General features: G+C 53.8%; 4 protein-coding genes across 4 annotated transcripts; all 4 read right to left on the bottom strand.

Annotated features, from left to right (window-relative positions):
• Positions 1-413: 413 nt before the first annotated feature.
• Positions 414-722, bottom strand: GLRG_07174 (uncharacterized protein; the record flags this gene model as incomplete). Its single annotated transcript, XM_008097859.1, has 1 exon — positions 414-722. The coding sequence occupies one exon, from the start codon at positions 720-722 to the stop codon at positions 414-416; it is 309 nt and encodes a 102-aa protein (XP_008096050.1).
• Positions 723-2,962: 2,240 nt separating this feature from the next.
• GLRG_07173 (peptidase family M28) lies at positions 2,963-4,562 on the bottom strand (the record flags this gene model as incomplete). Its single annotated transcript, XM_008097858.1, has 3 exons — positions 2,963-4,029; positions 4,088-4,395; positions 4,459-4,562. 3 exons carry the CDS (start codon positions 4,560-4,562, stop codon positions 2,963-2,965), a joined length of 1,479 nt encoding a protein of 492 aa, XP_008096049.1.
• Positions 4,563-8,947: 4,385 nt separating this feature from the next.
• On the bottom strand, positions 8,948-10,674 carry GLRG_07172 (peptidase family M28; the record flags this gene model as incomplete). Its single annotated transcript, XM_008097857.1, has 2 exons — positions 8,948-9,665; positions 9,896-10,674. 2 exons carry the CDS (start codon positions 10,672-10,674, stop codon positions 8,948-8,950), a joined length of 1,497 nt encoding a protein of 498 aa, XP_008096048.1.
• A 1,546-nt stretch (positions 10,675-12,220) lies between these two features.
• On the bottom strand, positions 12,221-19,907 carry GLRG_07171 (KR domain-containing protein; the record flags this gene model as incomplete). The annotated part of the gene is made up of 5 exons (XM_008097856.1): positions 12,221-13,667; positions 13,719-14,419; positions 14,487-16,952; positions 16,985-19,840; positions 19,872-19,907. 5 exons carry the CDS (start codon positions 19,905-19,907, stop codon positions 12,221-12,223), a joined length of 7,506 nt encoding a protein of 2,501 aa, XP_008096047.1.
• Between the last annotated feature and the right edge of the window lie 1,613 nt (positions 19,908-21,520).

Below are 21,520 nucleotides of genomic sequence, written 5' to 3'. Positions count from 1 at the left end.
GTGGGGCAAAGTTAAACGATTCTACTACGTAGAAAAATGTTGTGGATCAGCATATGTAGTTAGTATGTACCCAGCTCACCGGAGAGATACACTTATGCTTACTACAAGTCTAAACCCCTGATTGATAACCCTCTTGATTCATGCCAAGGGTAGCCTGGGAGGGGAGGCGGTTGTTTTTTCCTCTTTCTTTCTAGTCTTTGGTCTTCGGAAACACGGTCCTCTTCCACGAGACATCCCGATGAACGTGGCGTTTGTCTTCGAGACATGAGACAGCAAGGCCCCCGACGCGAGAGACGACCAGCATTTAATTGTCCATCTACTATATGTACCGACCCTACCGCGGCAAGACTTTAATTATCCTACAGTGGTTACTCCAATCCTGGCCGCTTGGATCAAGGAGCCGTGCACGTCAGTTATCCGGGTGATTGGGACTCAGTCTTCCTTGTACATGTTCTGCAGTGGGTGCCTGCAATGCCGCCGCTGAAAATGATACTCAAGGCCATCGTATCGTTGACCAACTTGGTTCTTGTGGTGGTCTCAGGAGGAACCCCGTCTTCGACCCAGTCCACGATGGCGGCAAAAACATTGTGCTCCCCGTCAAAGGGCAGGGTTTTGGCGATGGCGACGTCAATGCCGCCACCCTGGCCGATGAACCACGCGCTGGGCCCCGTCATGCAGTGATTTATTCCTGATACGCGGAAGAAGCGGGTGAACTCACCCATTCTGGCCTGGTTCAGCTTCACGCCCTGAGGCAGATGGTCACAAAATATGGGGCGTATGGAAGCTCAAGATCTGCTGGGCCTAGCAACGTACTTGCGCAGAACTGGCATAGAGTAGCGACCTCAATGAAATTCACTGAGCCAACAGTCCCTGTTCTGGTGAGGATGATGGCCCTATAGAAGTAGAGCTCGTTGAGACCGATGGCGAGCGTGCCAGCGACGATGCCGCCAAAGTCTTGGGGAACACATATGAGCGGCCCTAATGCCTTGGCGTCCGCTCAGAAAACATCCCAAAAAGCGCGACCTTGTCGCCGCGCTGTCATACAACGGCTGCATAAGCTGCTTGCCCGCAGCGATCCCCCCGGGAATCCTGCATAGCATTCAGCACAAGATCCGTACCAAGACAAGTGTTTGTTTGCAATACATAAGCCCTGCATGCGAAGTTAATCATCACGTTTTGTGAAGAAAATGAATCCCGGTGGTCCCAGTATGTCCCGTTGTTCGTGACTACAACCGCGGATCCATCAGCTGTGGCTGTGGCATACACCATATCTTGGAATTGAAATGCTTGGTCAGATGGGAAGATCTACGGTAAGGGAAAATGGTATCTCAATTCGTTCGCTACTTACAACCAAGGAGCCCTCCGCCGGCGACTGTGGCCAATCGCCCATTCCAGTCTCTAGGCATCTACACTTCAACAAGGACGTGTGATCTGGCCAAGGTCGTGATGTCAGTGCAATGCGGCAGAGGTCCACACCGACAACCTGCTGGACATATCGCATGACGGATCATTCTTGGGGAAGGAGAGCTTTGTCACGCTCGTGACGAATTCTAGCGTTTTCAACGTCCAGTTGGCCGCCCGCGCCACAGGTGCGAGGGCGACGCAGTCATTCCGGAATGCCGCCAGGGCCGTCACACTCAGCCGGATCCTATGCTTTCTAGTACTTCTTTTTAATTTTCCTTATTTTCAAGCATTTTCATGATATGTATGTGAAACAGGCGGACTTTCTTAATTATAGATAGATGGAGCTTGTCAGGTTACTTTACCAAGTCTGTGAGGAACGAATCTCTCCACAAGAGGTCAAAGTCAAAATTCATACAAGAGAATAGCAGGTCAACAAGCTTAATAGGACTTACGAAACAGATTTTCTAGTCGGCGACTTCCAAGTCAAAAAGAGTCAATGACATGTTATACCCGTGCTTCATATTGCTCTTGGTGTAAATGTTATCTGCAGGTACAGTCACGTGTAATAACTCTGGGCTCACCCTACAATATGTCAGTGAGCCCAGACCTTTTTTACATGACTGTAACTTTACTTGGCTCCAAGAAGCTTGGTATTTGGCCGCACTCAATAGCTTTTTGCAAGTACTGATAAAAAACTTCAAGTTTCCACCCTATAGAAAGTGCGGCAACACTTTCCCGAATTAGACTTACCTACGTCACTAAGTGCCTCTCTAGGCACTAGAGTAGTAGAATTTACCTAAGATATATATGTTAGTGCTGACTACGGCTGTAACCGAATCACCTACGTCCAAACACCCGTACTCATGTTCCACTTAGTATTGTAAACTCATTAAAGCACCGGCCACGGTGAAGTAAAACAAGGTTTCTGATGAGAAACCGCCTGCTCAAATCACTTCGTTCATATTGTGAAAGCATTGTGTCTGTCGATGTAATTCTCTATACAAATAACCGCATAGGACTACTACCACAGCAAACCTGACCAGCTCATGAGTGCCCCTGCCCCATCTGGGAAAGGTGGGCTTATACCTGACCATCGTGCTCTCACGGTTTTCAGTCATGTTGGAACCGTGGTCAGCCGTTTGCTTTGCAATCACACATATCCCGCCATGTTCCTCGCCAGTGATGTTAGCACCGTTACGACAAGTCAACGAATGAGACTGTAATTATTCTAAGCCTCCGTCTATACGCCAACACCAAAGGGCTATATATTTACGCCTTATCCTAGTTCAGCATCTTAAGACTGTGATTTGAACCTCATGTGGTGGAAAGACCACGTGAGCTGCAGCCAATGCCGCCAAGTCTCGGCCGCTACGATTATCTTAGACGCCAAGCAGTTGATATGTCGGCAATGTCGTCATCCAGTCTGATCTACCTACAACACTGGTCAAAGCAATGTAACAGATAAGTGTCTAACGAGCAACCATTTGATCAAGATGTTCATTCGTATTGTCAAGAAATTAGGTATTATCTATCTATGTAGCTCTCGACACACCCTAATTTAGTAGATGTTGTGCTCGCCGTGGGAACAGCTCTTCCCGTGCTCGGCGTGCTCGGCGGCGAGGGCCCACTTCTGGAACTCGCGACGGATAGCGTCGCGACTGCGACGGGCAGGCGTGGTGGTGGCGCGGCGGGGCAGGGCGGCGGGGAGCTCGTTGGCGAAGTCGGCGGCGACGCGGGCGGCGGCCTTTGCGTTGATGGTGATGGCGTCCCAGTTGATGTTGTCCAGAGTGTCGCAGGCCAGGTGGTAGCAGGGGTCGGTCGGGGCACCGGCGCCGGTGAAGATGCCGGACGAGGGGATGCCGAGCTGGAGGAAGCCAACGTAGTCGGAGCTGGAGCCGAAGCCGCCGAACGCGGCGGGCTTGCCCTGGGCGGCGATGTAGTCGAAGATGGGCTGGGCGCCAAACAAGTCGCCCTCATTGTCGCCAAGGTAGACGTTGTAGACGGGGTTGATGGAACCGATCATGTCGTAGTTCCAGTAGAAGCGGATGGCATCAGCCTCGGCCTCTGACAGCTGGGAAGTGTAGTAGAGGGAGCCAACGAGGCCACTCTCCTCAGCGCCCCACCAGATGAAGCGGACCTTGTTCTTGAAGCCGCTGTACTTTTTGAAGGAGCCAGCGATCTCAAGGAGGGCCGAGGTACCGCTGCCGTCGTCGTTGACACCGGGACCGGCCTGGACACTGTCCAAGTGGGCACCAAGGACAATAACGTTGTTAGGGTCGCCCTCCTTGGTCTCGGAGATGATGTTCCAGGTCTCGCGCTCATCCCAGACAGCATCGACGATGAGATTAACTTCCAGTGTCTCACCGGCGGCAAGACGTGTTCTCCAGGCTTCAGCGTCTTCGAGGGGAATGAGACCAACGGGGACCAGAAGGCCCAGGTTCTCGGCACTGAGGGTTGCGGAGCTGATGTCCTTACCGGGTGTCTGGTTGTAGAGGATAACACCAACGGCACCGTGGGCTTTGGCTAGCTTGAGCTTGTCGGAGATAGCGCAGACGCCGCGCTTCACGAGGGGAAGCTTGCCGGTGGCGTCAATGCCCTCCCACTGGTCGGCAAAGCAGCCAGAGCCTGTGGACCGGAAAAGTCAGATGCCAATAACTAAACAAATTGAGTTGGAGTTTCTTACCTCGCTCATCATCGACGGGGGTGTCAATGAGCGGGGCGGTGTTGCCGCCGGGGAGCGCAGTCGGGTGGTTGTACTGGAGGCTCACGACGTAGACGTCCTCTCCATCGGGACCCGTGACCTTGAGTTCGCGGGTCTGAGCGAAGGTGTGGTTGAAGTACTGGATCTTGGTATCGAGCTGCTTGGAGAAGCGGCCCTGGACGCGCTCGAGGATGTAGTCGGACGAGGCCTTGTAGCCGGGTAGGCCGAAGGCGCGGTTGCCACCGTTGTCGCGGGCAATCTTGTTGAGGTTCCAGAGGTTACGCTCCAGCCTGGAAGAGAGAAAGACATTAGCATCGGTGATCTATCGTCCATGCTTGCAGCGAGAAACGCACTCGGTGGTCAGGATATCGGCCTCAACCTTGTCGGCCGTAAGAGGGTCGGTCGCGAGGGATCGCAGAGCGAACAGAGCCGCGGCGAGGGTGGCTGCGGTCTTCATAGTAGCTGGGTTCGTGGGCACGAGGGGGACGAACTTGACAAAGCTTCAATGGATCCAAACGAACGGACTGATCGGCAGAGGAAGCAGACTTTTGGGGGGACGGCGCGGTCGGGTCCATTATATACTGGACGGGCTCGTGCCAACACTCGCCAAGCAGAGAGAATTGCGCGATAAGACGACAACCAGTGAGTGACAACGTTGGCATGGGGAAATGGACGGCTTGCAGATTCGGTTCGGTTGGTCGCATGATGGCAATCTAGGGTCCCTGTCTCTTTGTAAGTACCTAGTATAGTGTATCATTATCTGCTTGCCACACACGAATAAGATATCTCAAAAGTTTACACTGCCCGGTTCTCTCTTGAGTCCCCTAAGCACTGGGTGCACTGAGGCATTGGTGCAGCGGCGAGCGATACTGTCTCGGGCAGGTGGGCGATGTGGGGTGTTCTTGGCAGAAGGACTTTTGCCTGAGAGAATTGCAGATTTTGGCCCGCGGGCAAACGGCATGCCTTGGCACCTTGGATATCTTTGCCAGTACGGAGTACTGTGAGTCTGCTCGGGTAGACGAATGGCGACAGGCGTGCATGGAGATGGTGGAAATGCGACGTGCTCTTGGCCTACCGGGGGGGTTCTTTCCCACCATTGGCATCTGTGGATCATCGATGCTTCATCGGGCAGGTGCCAAGCCTTATTTAAGGGGATTGTGGAAAGAGACGGAAGGACCGCCTTGGATACGTGCGCTACGAGAGAAACAAGTGTAAGTTGGATGCTCGGTTTCTTGCGCAATACCGACCGTCATGGCCCATATCGTTTGACCGACGAATCGGTTAAACTGGCTGACTGGGCCGAGAAAGGTTACACTTCATGCGATTGGCAAAGATGCTCGAGGCGGCATTTTGTTTGTTGCCGGCACGGACTCTCAGTCGAAGCAACACATTCCATGCCTCCGCCCCGTCCCATCATCGGGGGATGAAGATGGCTTAAAGAAACCCCCTCTCGCACAAGCCGTCGGTTAGACTCACTCGTTGAGGTACCTGGTGTAGGTACGTGTGTGCCTGCATGCTGCAACTTCAACGTTGCATCGCATCGCAGTAGCCATGGCCAAAGAACCATCACAGCTTGCTTGCGCGTGTTCATGCGTGCCTGTGTGCAGAAGATTGCGCCACCGTAAAAAAAAAAAAAAAGCGTTCATCCAATGTTCTGCTGCTTGCTCCGAACTAACAAACAAACCATTGTGGTCCAGCCACCACCACCCTGCCTGATGGCATCATGACATGACTGGCCACGGAAGACCTGGCTCAACGAGAAACGACAATGGCGACTTTATCCCCAGAATTGCGTTATTAATTCCCTCTCACTAACTTCCTTCTGCGGCGGTAAATGTCAGACGCCAGCCCCAGCTGACGTAATAGAGCGTCACGTGGCTATATTCAACAGAGCTCTGAGGCATAACAGAGCATGCAAAGCGACACTGCCTCTCTGTCTCCTACCTTGCTACTAATTTTGATGCATGGTGCTTTCTCAGTTCAGTCGCATTTCTTCCTATATCAATGTTTTTGAAGACTCTTGCTAGACACATACCTTCCAGCCGTCTTGCCCATTGCAAGGGCATTAGGACGGTGTCCGAGGTAGTGGGCGAATCTGGTCGCGTTTACGCTAAAGGCAAGGTGCTCTGACGCCATCATGAGGACCACAGCCTAAGCATATTCAGAGCCGAGTAGGTCTTAAGTCTTATACACTCGTCCTACAACTGCGAGGTTTCACTGACCTGTTTCGATCAGGTCTGAAAATGAGTCTTCTGTTGTTAAGCGCGTGCTAAGAACGTTTTATAATCTGTCCCTACTCCTTGCTGCTGAATTTGCAGGCTCCTGCCGCCTTTGAATGCACACCGACTGCAACCAGGAAGAAGGCATTCTAGTCTATCCCTATTATGGCAGCACCCTACTTTTATTGATCTAGGACAATTCAGAGCTTTCTTTTCTTAAAAGAAAGAAAATCCTACAAGGCACGGGAGAAGTAATATAAGAGCTTTATTGCAAAGAATAGATATATAGCGGTATATTCTGTAATATGAATATTACGAACTAGTACGGCTAACTAATAAACCTATATGAACAGATGTAAAGCCTGATAATATATTAGTTAATTGGACTTGTGATGACGAGGGCAATAAATTAGTTACTTGTGTGGCTCTAGGCGATTTTGATATTGCTCACAAGCTGGAACATGAACAGTAACGTTTGACCCCCTATGCAATAGACAACGCGATGTGGCGAAGCCTAGAGGGACAAACTGGGATAGTAACTAAAGCGTTAGAAATATTTTCGTTTAGACTGGTGGTAAGCATATAACAGTTAAATACTACAAAAGGTTCCCACTAAGTTTTGTTTGTAGTATATATATGCCCTAGGCGGCGGTGACTTTCTCCTAGTTAACGATTAGAAAGAGCTTGTAAATAGTGGCATTACCCTAGAACAGGCGATATTGATTCGGCATTTTTCCTATTTTGGACCAGTGCCTGAAGGGCTCTTTAAGCACACTAACAGCGACAATTGGCTTCGTGTTCTGAAGGGAGCTTCAGCTTTAGCCGAGGAGGTAGTGAAGGATCAACCTGAATTAAGATTCAGACGCTGGAGCGCGGAGCTTGGTCCTGAGGCGCAGCACATGATATCTGAAATGACAAATCTGGATCCAGCGGCCAGAGCAACGATCGACCAAGTTTTGACACATCAATGGTGGCAAGAGACCACTTAGACGGAACGAACCCGCCGACGATGCAAGGCTACCGAGCCCTGCAAGAAGTAGGGGGGCGTCGTTTGCGAACTACATGATATAGAAGCCCACCGATCAAACTCGGCATTGCAAATCCGCACACACCCTAGTGGAGTGGTGATTGAAGGCAAACATTTAGAATTCATTGTGCGTTGAGGACGCAGTTTTTGTACATATGTCAGGTTTACTACTCATAGAATCCAAAGAAGAGATAAGCAGTAATCTACATGCATTTATGTTATATCTACTAGTGACCTCCTACTTCACTGCAGAACTATATGTGAAAAGCTTTTCTTTCTTCCTTTAAATCTTTCATTAGATTTACTCAATACTACATTGATAGTAAGTGCTAGGTAGCAGTAATACTAAAAAATATCCCCTTCCTCCTACTACCTGCACTACTCACAATTTGTATACTACGCACTTGCTTTGCCTACATAGACCCCTAGTCGCGTAGGTCTAACTTAGTCCCCACTTTCCTCATAGCCACTCCGCTCCTGGCAGTAAGGGAGCTGAGCCAAGAGGACGATATAGGCATCTAATTACTCTGTGGTGGTCGGGAAGGCCCGGTTAGGGCTTCTTGGCTCCGCCCATCGTGTAATCTGAAGTTTGCGCGAAGCAGGGAGACCGCCGGATGGTACGATACCGTCATGTTCCTTTTCTCGATAACCCCCCCCCTTCCCCGAGATGGGAGCCGACCGAACCCTCCGCAAATCACATACGCGCTATGCCGGACTGGAAAGCCGGACCGCCCAGTCTTCAGAGGGCTCCTGTAGTCGCCGCCAAGTGCCGGCGTGCGCGTGGGTCTGTCCTGGTGCATCGCGAAAAGGTCCGCCAAGAGCCAAGAACTCGCCAGATTCCCACCCCTCAGACGTCTCGGCAGGTGCCGATTTCCAAGCCTCTACAAAAAAACAAGCCATCAAAACGTCAAGACAAGCTTTGCTTTCCACCGCTGTCCAGGATGAACCTGCATTCGCTAGTGTCCGAATGCCCGGGTCAAGCTTTGCCACCAAGTCGGCAGGGAGAGGGGAGGAGGGGACCTTGATGGCTCGGCGTGCCGTTGATGCCAAAGAACCTCTGCGGCCTCCTTTTCACATGTTTTTTTTGCCTTTCGGCGTCCGCTAATCATGTCTACAGTCTGCGGTGGAGTAAACTGCCGATCCTTCCTCCCGGCGATCCGGGTTGACGGTTCCTGCCTTGTGTTGCTTTGCACTTGATAGATGGTTCCACGGGGGATTATGCTGGGGCTGACACGCGTCTAGGGTCCACGGATGTAACGCATACAGCAGTTAGATGGTGGTTCCTCCTGCATGGAGATGTGGTATCTCCCCCGCTGCCGGTTCTGCACTAGCTTATCTATTATGCAGCGTCGGTTAGAAGCGTATATGTAATGTCACACCGCTAGAGGAGACGTGCTGTTATATTGAGTCGTATGTGATGTGAAATTAGTGACTGCATTAGTTGATATGACAAAAGCAGAGCGATCACACTTTCAATCCGATGACTGTTCATTCATGTCTCATTCAAAAATTAATATATATCTAGCACGTCGGGTTTTGACACCGAGAGCAAACTTCTCCCTCCTTCTCTGGAACCGACCAATACTGTTGACCGCTCTAGATCAAGACAGTCACACCACCACCGCATGGTCCATCGTGAGCGTGGCCGGTAAGCTCAGCAGCGTGCATGAGATGCATGGCCGTGTCAGCGGCCCACATGCGCTGAGGAAGCGAGACCGGGGGGATGGTGTCCCAGCTCATCGAGTACGTGGCAACGCTGTGGGCGATGGCCTGGGCGTTGATGAGGTAGACATCGTGGTTCAGATTATTGATGTCGTCGCCAGCCTGGTGATAGTTGGGGTCGTAGGAGACGCCGGCCAGGCCTCCAAAGAGAGCAGCCTCGGCCTCGGTCTTGAGAGCCTCAGCGCCGGTGAAGACACCACCAGCGGGGATACCGTTCTCGATGAAGGCAGCATAGTCGGAACGGCCGTTGAACTCGCTGGGGACGTGGCTGAGACCCCTGGCCTCGTAGAACCGCTCGTAGAGCTTCTTGATAACGTCAGAACCAGGGGGGCCCGAAAAGTTGAAGGTGCTGCCGTCGCCGTCGTAGATGGAGAGTCGGTAGTTGGGGCTGGCAATCATGTCAAAGTTGAGGTATGCGCGGATTTTGAGAAGCTCCGAGGCGGAGCTGTTGAGCTGCTTGACGTAGAAGTACGAGCCGAGCTTGCCATACTCCTCGGCGCCCCAGAAAGCAAGACGAACAGCGTTTTTGGTGCTGAACCGGCTAAGAGCCTTGGCAACTGTAAGGACACCAACAGTGCCGGAACCGTCATCGCTAGAAAGGAGAATCGCGGTTAGCCTGTGTTATCACTTTTTTTGTGTTTTGTTTGATTTCTTTTTTTTCTTTTCTTTTTTTTTGGTTCGTCTCTTCCGTTGCCACTTTATTCATCTCTTCTTTCATCTCTTCTTTCGTTTCCTGTGCTTTGCTTTTTCCTCCCTCTTGTTCTTTCGTACAGACAAAAAAGTAAAAAGAAAAAAAAGACTTTCCGCTGGAAAGCAACTTACTTGATACCAGGGCCGGCAAAAACAGAGTCGGCGTGGCCTCCGATCATGAGCACGTTGTTGTGGTCTCCCCCTCTCGTCTCGGCGATTACGTTGTAGTTGGTGCGTTTCTCGACGACAGAGACGAGGTTGAGATTGACCCTGACATCTTGGCCAGCCTTGAGAGAAGCAAGGAAGGCCTGGCCCTCGGCTTGGGTGATGCCCACGGAGGGTGCATGGGCATCCGACTCCTCGCCAAAGGATCCCCTAAGATCACCTTCCTCGTCATTGTAGACGATGGCAGCAGCGGCGCCGGCAGACTTGGCGAGGGTGGCCTTGGTGGATAAGTTGCAAGAGCCTCTCGGCATAAGCGCGACACCGCCAGCGACGGCGGCAGGGAAATCTCGGGCATCACAGCCAGAGTTGGCGACGGCGACGAGGGGCGCATTGCTGACGTTTCCGGCAGGGGTGTATACCAGAGGACGGGATTGAACGTCAACACCCTTGATGTTGAGAGCGGCCGTTGAGCCTACAAATTCCTCGGTGAAGGGCTGCTTGTAGATGTCGTAGTAGTCGAGCTTCTGGAGCTCCTCGACCAGCCAGTCGACCGTGGCATTGTGGCCACCGCCGCCAAACGCGCGGTTTCCACCGTGGGCATCAGCAATGGACTGGAGCTTCTGAGAGCCGGCGAGCAGGTCGTCGATGTTGATGAGGGCCTGGAGCTTGTCGGACTCGACGTAGGGCTTGACGTCGAAGGCGCCAGCGAGTGCAGGCAGAGCCAGGGTAAGAGCGACAGTCCTCATTGCAGCGGGCTTTGTACAGTCTCAAAAAGCAAAGGGAATCCGGGAGACTGACAGGAGGGCAGAGAGTCGACGACTGCAAGCAAGGCGACTGGGCGGATAAAACTCATTTCTCGCACAAACAAGAAGCGGCGACTCTGGCGGCAAATGCATGTTTAATAAACTGGCGTTACCCATTTTTTGGCGAGAATCACGTGCGGCTCGACGGCGGAAAGTTCTTGGCAAGAAGAAGAATAAGGTAGTTGTCGTTGCCGGTCGTCCTGTCCAAAGCTACAAACCTTGGCTTGGCAGCCTGGAAGGTATGAAGCCATCTCCTTGAGCCACGGTCCCAGTTAGTAAGTGGGTGAAGAAGGACGCGAAGCCAAATAAGTGGGGTTTGTGGCAAAGGGTTGCGCCTTTTGGTGTGAGGTGTGATGGAGGTACGTACCCGGCTCGTGAAGAGCGCGGGGGAAGGGACGGGCAGAGTCAGAGGAACCCCAGGAAAGAGCCTTTTAAGTATTGTACCTACCTACATATTGCTCCTGCCTTCCTGCCTGCTTGCCTGGCCCGGGAACAGTCGGGGGAACGGTCGGGAGTGCCAAGCGAAGGTCTAGTAGTAAGCTTATTTCTTGGCGGTACTTTGTACCGAACACACCCTCTCCCAACGGCCATTGACTCTCCGATAGGTCGATGGCACCAACCTGCCTAAGCATTCAAACACAAACTTTCCATGATTTAAGCCGCCATCGATCCGATGCACCTCATGTAATAGTATCAGTTGGAGCGGAGGCCATCCCATCCCACTTTGAGCTGACACCCTTCGGCCTGAAGTCCTTTGTTCATATCTGTTCTTTGCTTCTAATTCCGTCACCTCTCGTAGGATTGGAATATACTAATATAAGGGTCTCCTTGCCAGCAACCTGACTGGGGGTTCGCAACCGGGCATGCCCACCTCCTATCCGACATCTCCTAGACTCCTACGGTTCACACACGACGTCACACTTGGTGACTACTCGATTACGTTATTACTATTTTACAACCTCCTCGCCGTTGCACAGAGAATTTCATCCCAGCTACTATTCGGCTTCGCGGCCCCTTTAGACTTTGGCAGTCGATATGGCCAACGCTGTATAGTTGCTCTAGACCCCCACCACAAGCAGCCCAGTGCAGTTTACCCGACACATGAATATTACGATACGTAATGTAATTCGATACGTAGCACTTCTCTCACATCTCATTCCCTTTATGCGGGTACAGAATACCCGATAATGCAAAGCAATCACAGAGCCAGACTTCACTTGGTTGAAACCATTGCGCGTCGAGTCACGCCCGAAGCAATCTCGTTTGATTAGAGCATTCCTTCCTCATCTGCTCCGTTTGTTGGATAAGTTTAATTCTAGGAGAATATCTGCATGCCCGTGCAATAAACACTAAACTCAAAACCAGCTGTTCATCAGTCACTTGCAGTCGCAAAGAACACGATGCACCAGAATAGACTGCTTCCCCAGTTTCCGACTTACTAACACGCACACACGGCATTTGACCAGTGGAGATGCACTATACGATACTATCACGGCATTTTCAACTTCAGGTACCCTTCCGTATCGTGCTTCTCTCCGCCCTCGTCTCGGACCTCGCCGGCTTCCCCCATGCTCTCCTTCAGCCCCCTCACGGCTCTCTCACCGAGGGCCGCCACGCTTCCCATGCCCAGCATTTCGAGAACACTGATGTCGAACCCGAACGTGCCCTTCCACCAGCTACGCATCTCCACCGCGACCAGACTGTCGAGCCCGGCTTCTTGCAGCGACATGCTCACGTCGATGTCCTGTTCGTTTTCCGTAGGCTTCAACAAGAGGCGGAAGAGCTGCGCGGCAATCTGACGCGCCACGAATGCCGAAGAATCTGCCAATGAGAGAACCCCGGGGTCTGTACTGGCGGATTTCAGAAACGATGCCAAGACACCCCGGTCGGACGAATCGCTTGTGCTGATAGTCTTCTTGTCGCCGTCGAAATTGTAGTAGAACCCCATCCGGCGGTCCTCTTTCCAGATGACTCGGTTTGCGGCGTCGCTCAGAGGCGTCAGGCTTCGATGGCCGAGCACGAGCTGCTTATCGTTGACAAACGCTGGCGGGGCGGACTCTCCGTCGTAGAGAGTACGAGGCTTGATGGCAAGAGCCAGTGCGTCGAGCAGCTGGGGGATCTTGATGCCGAAATACCCCTGCCCTGCCAGTCTCTCCATCAACAGCGGGGTTTCGGCAAGGTATCCGTAGTCCGTCATGGCACCGATGTCAACGACGCTGGCCTTCATGCCCAGCGACTGCCGGTACTGGACAGACGCATCCAAGAACGTGTTGGCTGCGGCGTAGTTGGCCTGGCCTCTCTGCCCGACAACGGCCGAGATGGAGCTGAAGAGAAGGAAGAAGTCCAGCTCCAGCCCGGCGTTGCGGCACGCGTTGTGCAGGTTCCATGTCCCCTGCACCTTTGGGGTCACCGCCGCCGTCCACTCTTCATGCGTCATTTTTGAGATGCTCTGGTCGCGGAGGACCATCGACATGTTGACGACGCCGCGGACAGGCCTCGTCGCGGCACCGATCGCCCTCTCGACGTCGGCGAGTGAACTAACGCTTCCCCCCACTGTGACCACGGAGCAACCCTGGGCATCCAATTCATCCAAGAACCTGCCCTTCTCTCGCGTGTCCCCGCAGCTGCGCGAGAGATATACCAGATGCCGTGCCCCGTTCTCCACCATCCAGTTGGAAACAAGACGGCCCAGGCCACCGAGCCCTCCCACCAGCATGTAGCTAGCATCGCTGTCGAATGACGGCTTGAAAGCCGGGGAAGAGCTGCTCTGAGTGCCATGAGAAAGGCCTTCCATGGACATGACAATCTTCCCGATATGATGCCCCTTCTGCATGTATCGGAAACATTCTTCGACGGCAACTGCGCCAAAGACCTTTATCGGAGAAACAGGGCTGATGTGTCCCTTTTCATACAATTCCACAACCCGCTGCAACAGCCTTGAAGACCCGTTAGCAATGTTCCCCTATCATGCCGTCTAACATGCTTACCTATTTCCTTCTTGGGGTTTAACCTCAATGAGGTGACCAAGGTCCACGCCATGGTAGCTCCGGTTTAGCACAAACACGTTCAAGGCAAGCTTTCCATTGCCGATGAGGTCCCGCTTTCCAATCTCGATCATCTTGCCGAACTCGGCCACGCAGTTCCATGATGCATGGAGTAAGTCCCCGCTCAGCGAGTTGAGCACGACGTCAACCCCTCTGCCCTCCGTCGCCTCGAGGACGTCCGGGAGGAACGACGCGTCGCGGGAGTTGAAGATGCGGTCTCTGGGTATGCCGTAGAACTCCCCAAGATGCCGAACCTTCTCCTCGCTGCCAACGGTGCAGTATATCTCAGCACCGACCATCTTGCAGATCTGGATCGCGGCGAGACCGACACCTCCGCAGGCCGAGTGGATGAGGACCGAGTCGCCCTCAGACAGCCTGGCTATGTCAAGCAGGCCGTAGACAACTGTTGCAAAGACACAAGGCATGGTCGCAGCGTCTTCGAAGCCCAGGGTGTCCGGGATCTTCACGCAGAGCTTTTCAGAGATGATGATGCCGGTGGAGAAGCAACCGCCCCCGAAGACAAAGACCCTATCTCCTTCAGAAAGCGCCTTACAATCTGGCCCGGTCTGACGGACAATCCCAGCGGCTTCGAGGCCGGGACTGCTCGTGTTAGAGTCGACGATGCCCATGGCGACCAAGACGTCCTGTAATGTGTAAGTCTGGGTTATTGCTCACATCACATTTGGGAGGGTAAGGGGTTGGACAACATACCCTGAAGTTCATGCCGACTGCTTTCGCTTCCACAACCACCTCGTCGCCCTGCAGAACCTTTGGCTTCCTCGGGGCCCAGTGAAGTGTGCTCAAGCGGCCATATCTGCCAATTTGCAGACCATGGCCAATCTCCTTCGTGCCCGGTACTTTGGCACGTAGCTCGTCGTTGACACGGACGGGGTACAGCCGCGAAATATTGACGGCTCCGTCAACGATGCTGTACTCATACTCGGGAGACGAGGAATCACCGTGGCGCCTCTGTTGGAACTTCTTGAAAACGGCCGTCATCTTACGGAGCGAGGCATCGTTTACCTGCTCGAGCTCGCAGGTGGCGAAATCGAGACTCAGTTCGCTCCGGATAGATCGTGCTGCGCCGATCGTTTCCGCCCATCTGGGGTCCACGCAACCGACCTGTGACGACCTGGTGATCCAGAAGATCCCGGCGTGCTGTTTCGAGGCCTCGATGACGAGCGAGCGGAAGACGTCAAAGGTCTCCGCACTTATGTTCTCAAAAAACGGAGCTTGCAGGTCAATGACCGAAACAACTTCCTCCATTGCGGGGGGTACACCCTTCGAGATATCGTGCAGGGTTACAGCATCCGTCTCAGTCTGCGATAAGGCCTCCTGGACCTCCCTCACAACATCCAAAGACTCCACGTCGTGGAGGATGGTGATGCTTCTCGGAGGAAGAATTCCCCTTGAAGGTCTGGCTGTCATGAACGCGAGCAAGTTGGTCGGCTGCTCAGAATCAAAAGCAACATCGTCAAGGCCATCGAAACCAGCATTCCTCAGTTCAGCGCTCCATCTCTCGGGTGTGACGTGCGGCTGGTCTGGCCTACCGTCATCTCCCCCCAGCCACCACCCAGGTAGCACGCCCATGATGAAGTTTAGCGGAAGAGCATTGTAGGACAGCTCTTCCATGTAGAGCCTCCCATCTGGGTGCAATAGTGTACGAACGTTCGTGAGCGTCTCTTTCAGGCTTGGGGTGGCGTGGAGGACGTTGGCGGCCACAACAAGATCGTACGACCCGGCCTCAAACCCCTGACCGAGGGGGTCCTTGGAGATGTCAAGCGCCTTGAAAGACATGTTGGGGTTGCCCTGGAAGCGCTCCTTTGCCGCGGCGAAGAAACCCGCTGAGATGTCCGTGTAAGTGTATTCCGAGTACAACGACGCGCCTGTCGGGCCACGTAGCCAACCCAAGATCTTGTTAGTGGTGCCTCCTGTGCCCGCCCCAATCTCCAGGACCCGCAGGTTGGGCTTGGAATGGCCAAGAGCTCGGAACAGCGGCTCCCTGTCGGTGATATTCAACGAGTTGTACACTTCGGTCAGAACACCGTTCGGCATGAGCACCTCAAGGGGTTCAACCTCCCCCCTGAAGAGCGGCACGAGGTTGTCGAGCACGATCTTCAAGGCGACGACGAACGACGAGAACGGTCCCATCTCACTTGCGTCTGCAAAAGCCGAGTCGGTATTGGCGGTGTCGGTCGGAATCTCTTGCCCCCTCAGCCAATCATGAAACTTTGCAAGATGCGAGTGCGCAGTTTCTACCCCTGCGAGGCTCTGCACAGCTTTCTTGATGCAGGACCAAGTAAGTTCATGAGCGATTTTGAGGCTCCTCTGTTCTGGATGCGGCTTGATGAGATCCGACATTTTCAAAAAGTCCACAGCAGGCTGCCAAAAAACCCGCGCGCCAGCATGAGGGTCCGCATCCTCTTCAGAGACGTCATTCTCGAGGGGACTCAGCTTCACTCCCTTGACGATAAAGGCGACCGAGCCATCGTCACCGAACCCCTCTCCGCCTCCACAAAGCAGGCCACGGGGTGTTTGGGTGGCCCGAACCTCCATCTGTATCTGAGAGTCACAATCATAGACCTCTAGCTCCTCGATGAAAGTCGGAACGTTCATCTTGTCGAGCCGGTGCCCGACGCCCTTCATAGCGGCCACGCTGAAGAGCTGAAGGAAGAAGTCAAACTTTGTCGGGTGAACTGGATAGTAGGAGCCGTCTTGGACGGTATGCGTTGCCGTGCCGCTGGATTGATGCTCGGTAGGAGAACAGGTCACGTTCGCCAGTCCCTGAAAGTATGGGCCGTAGTTGGCGCCGACGTTGCGAAGGGCCTGATACCACTTTTCGGGGCCAACCACCCGAGGCAGCTCAGTCTTGACTTCTCTCGGACTGCGGTCGTTGCTTTCCAGAGGCCGAACCTGTCCGCTACAATGCTTTGACCACGCAGAGCCGTTATGGGAGGCGATTGTGAAGTCCCACCAATGGCTGTCGAGGCTGTCCGTCAGCCGCTCCCGCCGAAGACTCGTGATGATCTCCGTGGACTTGTTCTCAACGAGGACCATGGCCATGTCGATGACGACATTCCGCATGGCGAACCCGGCAAAAGTGCCGCCGCCGCAGAGCTGTCTCGCGGCCTCGCCCGCCATGCCGACGTATCCTGCGCAAGGGAAGATGACGTCGCCCTTGATGTTGTGTGGTCGCGAATCCACGGGACGTGGTCCAGCGCCAGCACGTTCCGGAACACCGGCTCGTTGTCGCTGCTCTCTGCGACGCGAACGCCGAGCACCTCGTGCTTGGCAAACTTGCGGAAACGCCACGCGTCCGAGATGCGGCTCGAGAACAGGAGGGAATGGTCGTGCTGCCAGGAGTACGCCGGCAGGTCGGGAACCACGCGGGCGGTGCCGTTGGGGTTTGTGAGACGGTCAAAGTCGATGTCGACGCCTTGCTGCCAAAGTTGACCGATTGCTGTCAGGAAAGACTCGGTCGAGTTTTTGGATCGGACGAGACAAGAAGTGTACGACAGGTTGATGCCCTCTTTCGCGAGGATTTGTCGCAACGGTCCGGCCAAGGCCGAGTGTGGCCCAACTTCAAGGAACACTAATGGGTGGTTGGTCTGACTCTTGTGCTCTGCGATCAAAGCGGTCACTGCAGCGTCGAACAGTACTGGCGACTCGAGGTTCTCCTTCCAGTACTTGGCGTCTGTGGGTGTCTCTGGCGGTAGCCTACTGCCGGTCACCGAGGAGAACAGATACGGGCCGGCAGAGTCAGGAGATTTGGAGCTATCAATATAGGGGGATGTCAAAGAAAGGTAGCGACTTCCAACTTCTCGCATGTGATGGGAATGATAAGCCTTCTCGACCTTGAGCCGGCGGGCCAGAACATCCGGTTTCGCCTTTCGAATCTGCGAGAGAACTTCTTCGACGAGGTCCGCATCGCCAGATATCGTCACGCTCGAGGGCGAATTCTCGCAGGCAACTCCCACGTCGGGCTTCAGGAACGGCAGGGTGTCGGCTCTTCCCATGCCGATCGCAGCCATGGCACCGGATCGGGTGACCTCCGAAGAAACGACCCCGCGATAGTATGCAGCCACGATGGCCTCGTTGGCCGTAAGCCTTCCGGCGATGTAAGCAGCAGCCATCTCACCAGAGGAGTGGCCGACGACGCCGAAAGGTTTGATGTCGGCCGTTTCTCTGAGTGCATCCACCAGGGCAATCTGCACCGCGGTGCATACCGGCTGGGACAGGTACGCCTCGTGCAGGCCACTAGTCTCTGCAGGCTTGAGGAGCTCTTCAACCAGCGTCCAAGGCGGCCCGTCGGGAAGCGTACTCAAGATCTTGTCCATCTTCCGCATGGACTGAGCAAACACCTCGTTGGTCTTGAGCAACTCGGCTCCCATTTGGGGCCATTGTGCACCTTGCCCTGTGAATACCAACGCGAGATCGGCCGAGCTATTGGGTGTTTTACCCAATGATGATGCGTTGAGATCGACTCCGTCCTGCATCACCGAAAATGCCCGGTGCGGTAAGTGACTCCGTCGGGCTCCCAACGTGTAGCTAACATCATCGAGGGAATCTGGGTGCTCGCTGATGTACCTCTGACTGTTGACGACTTGGCGTCTCAGAGAATCGGCCGTGTTAGCTGAGTAAACCATGAGATGCGCCTTTCCAAGGGGCACCGCCGAGTGCTCTGTGACGGACCGTCCTGGGAGATGGCCGAGGAAGCTAGCTGCTGACTCGATCACGACATGCGCATTGGCGCCACCGATCCCGAAAGAGTTTACCGAGACTCTCTCCGACCGGTCCTCCGGCCAGGGCGTTGGCGCAGTGGGCACTTTGAGATTGTTCTCCTCGAAAGGGATATTGGGATTGGGGGTGTCGAACTTGATATTTGGCGGGATTGTCCGATGCTCCAGAGCCAGGATCGACTTGATGAGCGACGTGATGCCCGAAGCACCTTCTGAATGACCGATGTTTGGTTTGCATGAGCCGATGTACACACCCGCATCCCCAAAGACTTTCGAAATGGCCGTGGTTTCGATGGGATCGCCAGCGGCGGTGCCCGTCCCATGGCATTCCACGAAGCCAGTAGCGGCAATGTGCTGTCCACTAATGGCAGCCATCTTGTAGGCCTGGCGGATCATGGCCTCGTGGCTCTCGAAGCTCGGGATCGTCAGGCTCGGGGTCCTGCCGTCCGCATTGCTCGAGGTCCCCCTGATGACGGCACGGATGGGGTTTCCGTCCCGGAGAGCGTCGCTCAGGAGCTTAACGTAGACGACGTTGACGGCCTCGCCGCGGGCATACCCATCGGCGCCCGCGTCAAAGGTTCGGCAAGAGCCGTTCGGGGAGAGGACGCCCTGCTCAGACATGCTGGCGTAGAGGCCGGGTGCCATGATGAGGTTAGAACCAGCAACCAGGGCGGCGTTGCATTGCCCATGGTGAATCGACATGCACGCCTCGTGGAGACCGATCAACGCCGATGAACAGCCTGTTCTGATGGTCATACTAGGACCTTTGAGATCGTACTCATAGGCTAACCGGTTGGAGAGCATGAAATCGCCGTACCCGGTGATCTTGTACTGCCCGACAACCTCGCTGTCTTTGGTCAAGGTCTCGAGCCAGTCCTCGCCGAAACATCCTACAAATGTCCCAATGGTCTTGCCGCGGTAGTCCGTCTCGCCAGCGCTCTCCAGACACTCCCGGGTCAGCTCCAGGAGCAACCGCTGCTGGGGGTCGGCGCGTTCCACCTCGCTCTTGGGCATCCTGAAGAACGTCGTGTCGAGGGCCGCGAGATCGACAGATTCGTCGAGGAAGTAGCCGTACTGCGTCTTGATGTGGCCTGGCTTGGCGGCTTCGGAGTAGTAGCTGGATGCATTGAACCTTGTTTGCGGTATCAGACCACGTGCATCTTTCTTGTCGATGAGAAACTGCCAGAACTCCTCTGGAGTTGAGATCCCCCCAGGGAGCCTCAGTGCCATGCCACAGACGGCAATGGGTTCTGCTCTGAGAGCATCGCTGGCCGGCAGCACGGGTTGGCCATCTGCCTTGGAGTCGAACCGCACATCAGTCCTGATCTTGTAGGTCTGGTAAGTTATTCCCACTTACAGATAGATCTGTGAGAGCTTCCATAAAAGGCGCCATGATAAGTCTCGGAATGAAAGCAGTCCTCTTTCGTGATTTGCAAGTTGATTAGTGTCACTGCAGTGGTCTTGGTTCATATAGAGTTAAAATAGGCTTTGATTACACGTAGGATATGGAAGTGTCGCCAAAGTGATCCGGTGGTATCTTTATGGCCCGTTGCACCAGGCAGGAAAGATGCAGCCATCGATGATCACTCTCGTTTGACCTATCCGGCCAGCTTGGCGTCAGCGTATCGAGCTGGCGTCGATCAATCCTGCGCCAACACCACACTGCATGAATACCAACATCTCTTATCCCATATACTACGAAATCCTCAATTAGACGAGTAATGGCCGGTCATGACTTCCGCTGTGTCTCGGAAGTAGGTCGTTGACTGCATTGCACTATTGGACGCTGCGTCCCGGCACCATATGAGAGGTAACGGTAACACGTTAGGTGTCTGTCAACGGCCACCGTAAGCACTAGCTGTAGGGCTGGGCCGCGAAAGAAAAAGATAGAGGATACACGTCAGCAGGGACAGGCATCGGGCGTGATCCTTATACTGTATTTATCCGAATGTATCATGCGATGATTGGTTGACTTGCACAAGATGTCTTGGTTCTCGTGCCGTGCGGTGCCTCTTGGTGATCATTGCAATTTGAGTAGTGATAGCTTTCTCCTGACCTGCAAAGTGTATTGGCGGAGGCGGTTCAGTTGGATAGAAGCAAAGTCGCTTTCTTGTTTCACTGTTTAACGTTATCAATCATGTTGCAGACTTGCAGTTATACACACTATCAAAAATCAGAAAACAAAGAGAAAGAGAGAGTGAGAGAGAGGGTGTGTGAGAGCTATTTCGGACGCATTGATAGTTGTCAGCAAGGGCTCAACGACGAACATCTTAGCTAGGGATTTAAAAGGATCTTTTGTACAGTAGTGTGATGCGGGATGTCATGTTGTCAGTGGCCCCCATGCGCCGTTTTGGGAAATAAAAGGTAGAGCACCCCCACAAAGACCGAGACGGGAATATGGGGGGTGAAGGGAGGAACAACCCACCCAAGGGATAGTGAAGGTTGAGCTTGGACGCAGAATTATGTCAGCACAGCATACTTTAGGCCGAGACAGGCATAGTTTAGCATTTGGAAGAAACAAGCACAATTATCATCACCTTTCAGGGGGCACCGCGGGCTGTGGCGGTGCATCCGGTATCAAACTTTGTATCCAAGTATTCAAGTCTCATCATTCCGTTTCGTTTCTGGCAGCGGACACGCGCAACACCGGGTACCGGCATGGTGAATTCCTCGAGTGATGCTTTCCGTCGTCTAGGGCTCAACGTGCCGTCCGTAGGGGGCACGCAATGAGACAGGAAAGGGGGAATGCTCGGCAGTAACCTTTATAGACCAATCCGCAGCCTCCCGGTTATCGAAGTCTACCAAGTCATTGGACGTAATACGGACTCCACTCGATGGTCTAGCCATGCAGTCCAAGCCCCTTCGTAGCTGAGAGCCTGTCAGTGCCCCATTCCTGAATGGCAAATATGCAGGTGGCTAGCTACTCACGACCAGTCGGGTCCAACAATGGGTAAGTTAGGTTGCGTCAAGTTGTATGTACGTGTTGATGAAAATATACTCTCGGCC

Source organism: Colletotrichum graminicola, assembly GCF_000149035.1.
Source record: "Colletotrichum graminicola M1.001 genomic scaffold supercont1.29, whole genome shotgun sequence".
In the NCBI taxonomy this organism is placed as follows: Eukaryota; Fungi; Ascomycota; class Sordariomycetes; order Glomerellales; family Glomerellaceae; genus Colletotrichum; species Colletotrichum graminicola.
This window is presented reverse-complemented; position numbering and strand designations above follow the sequence as displayed.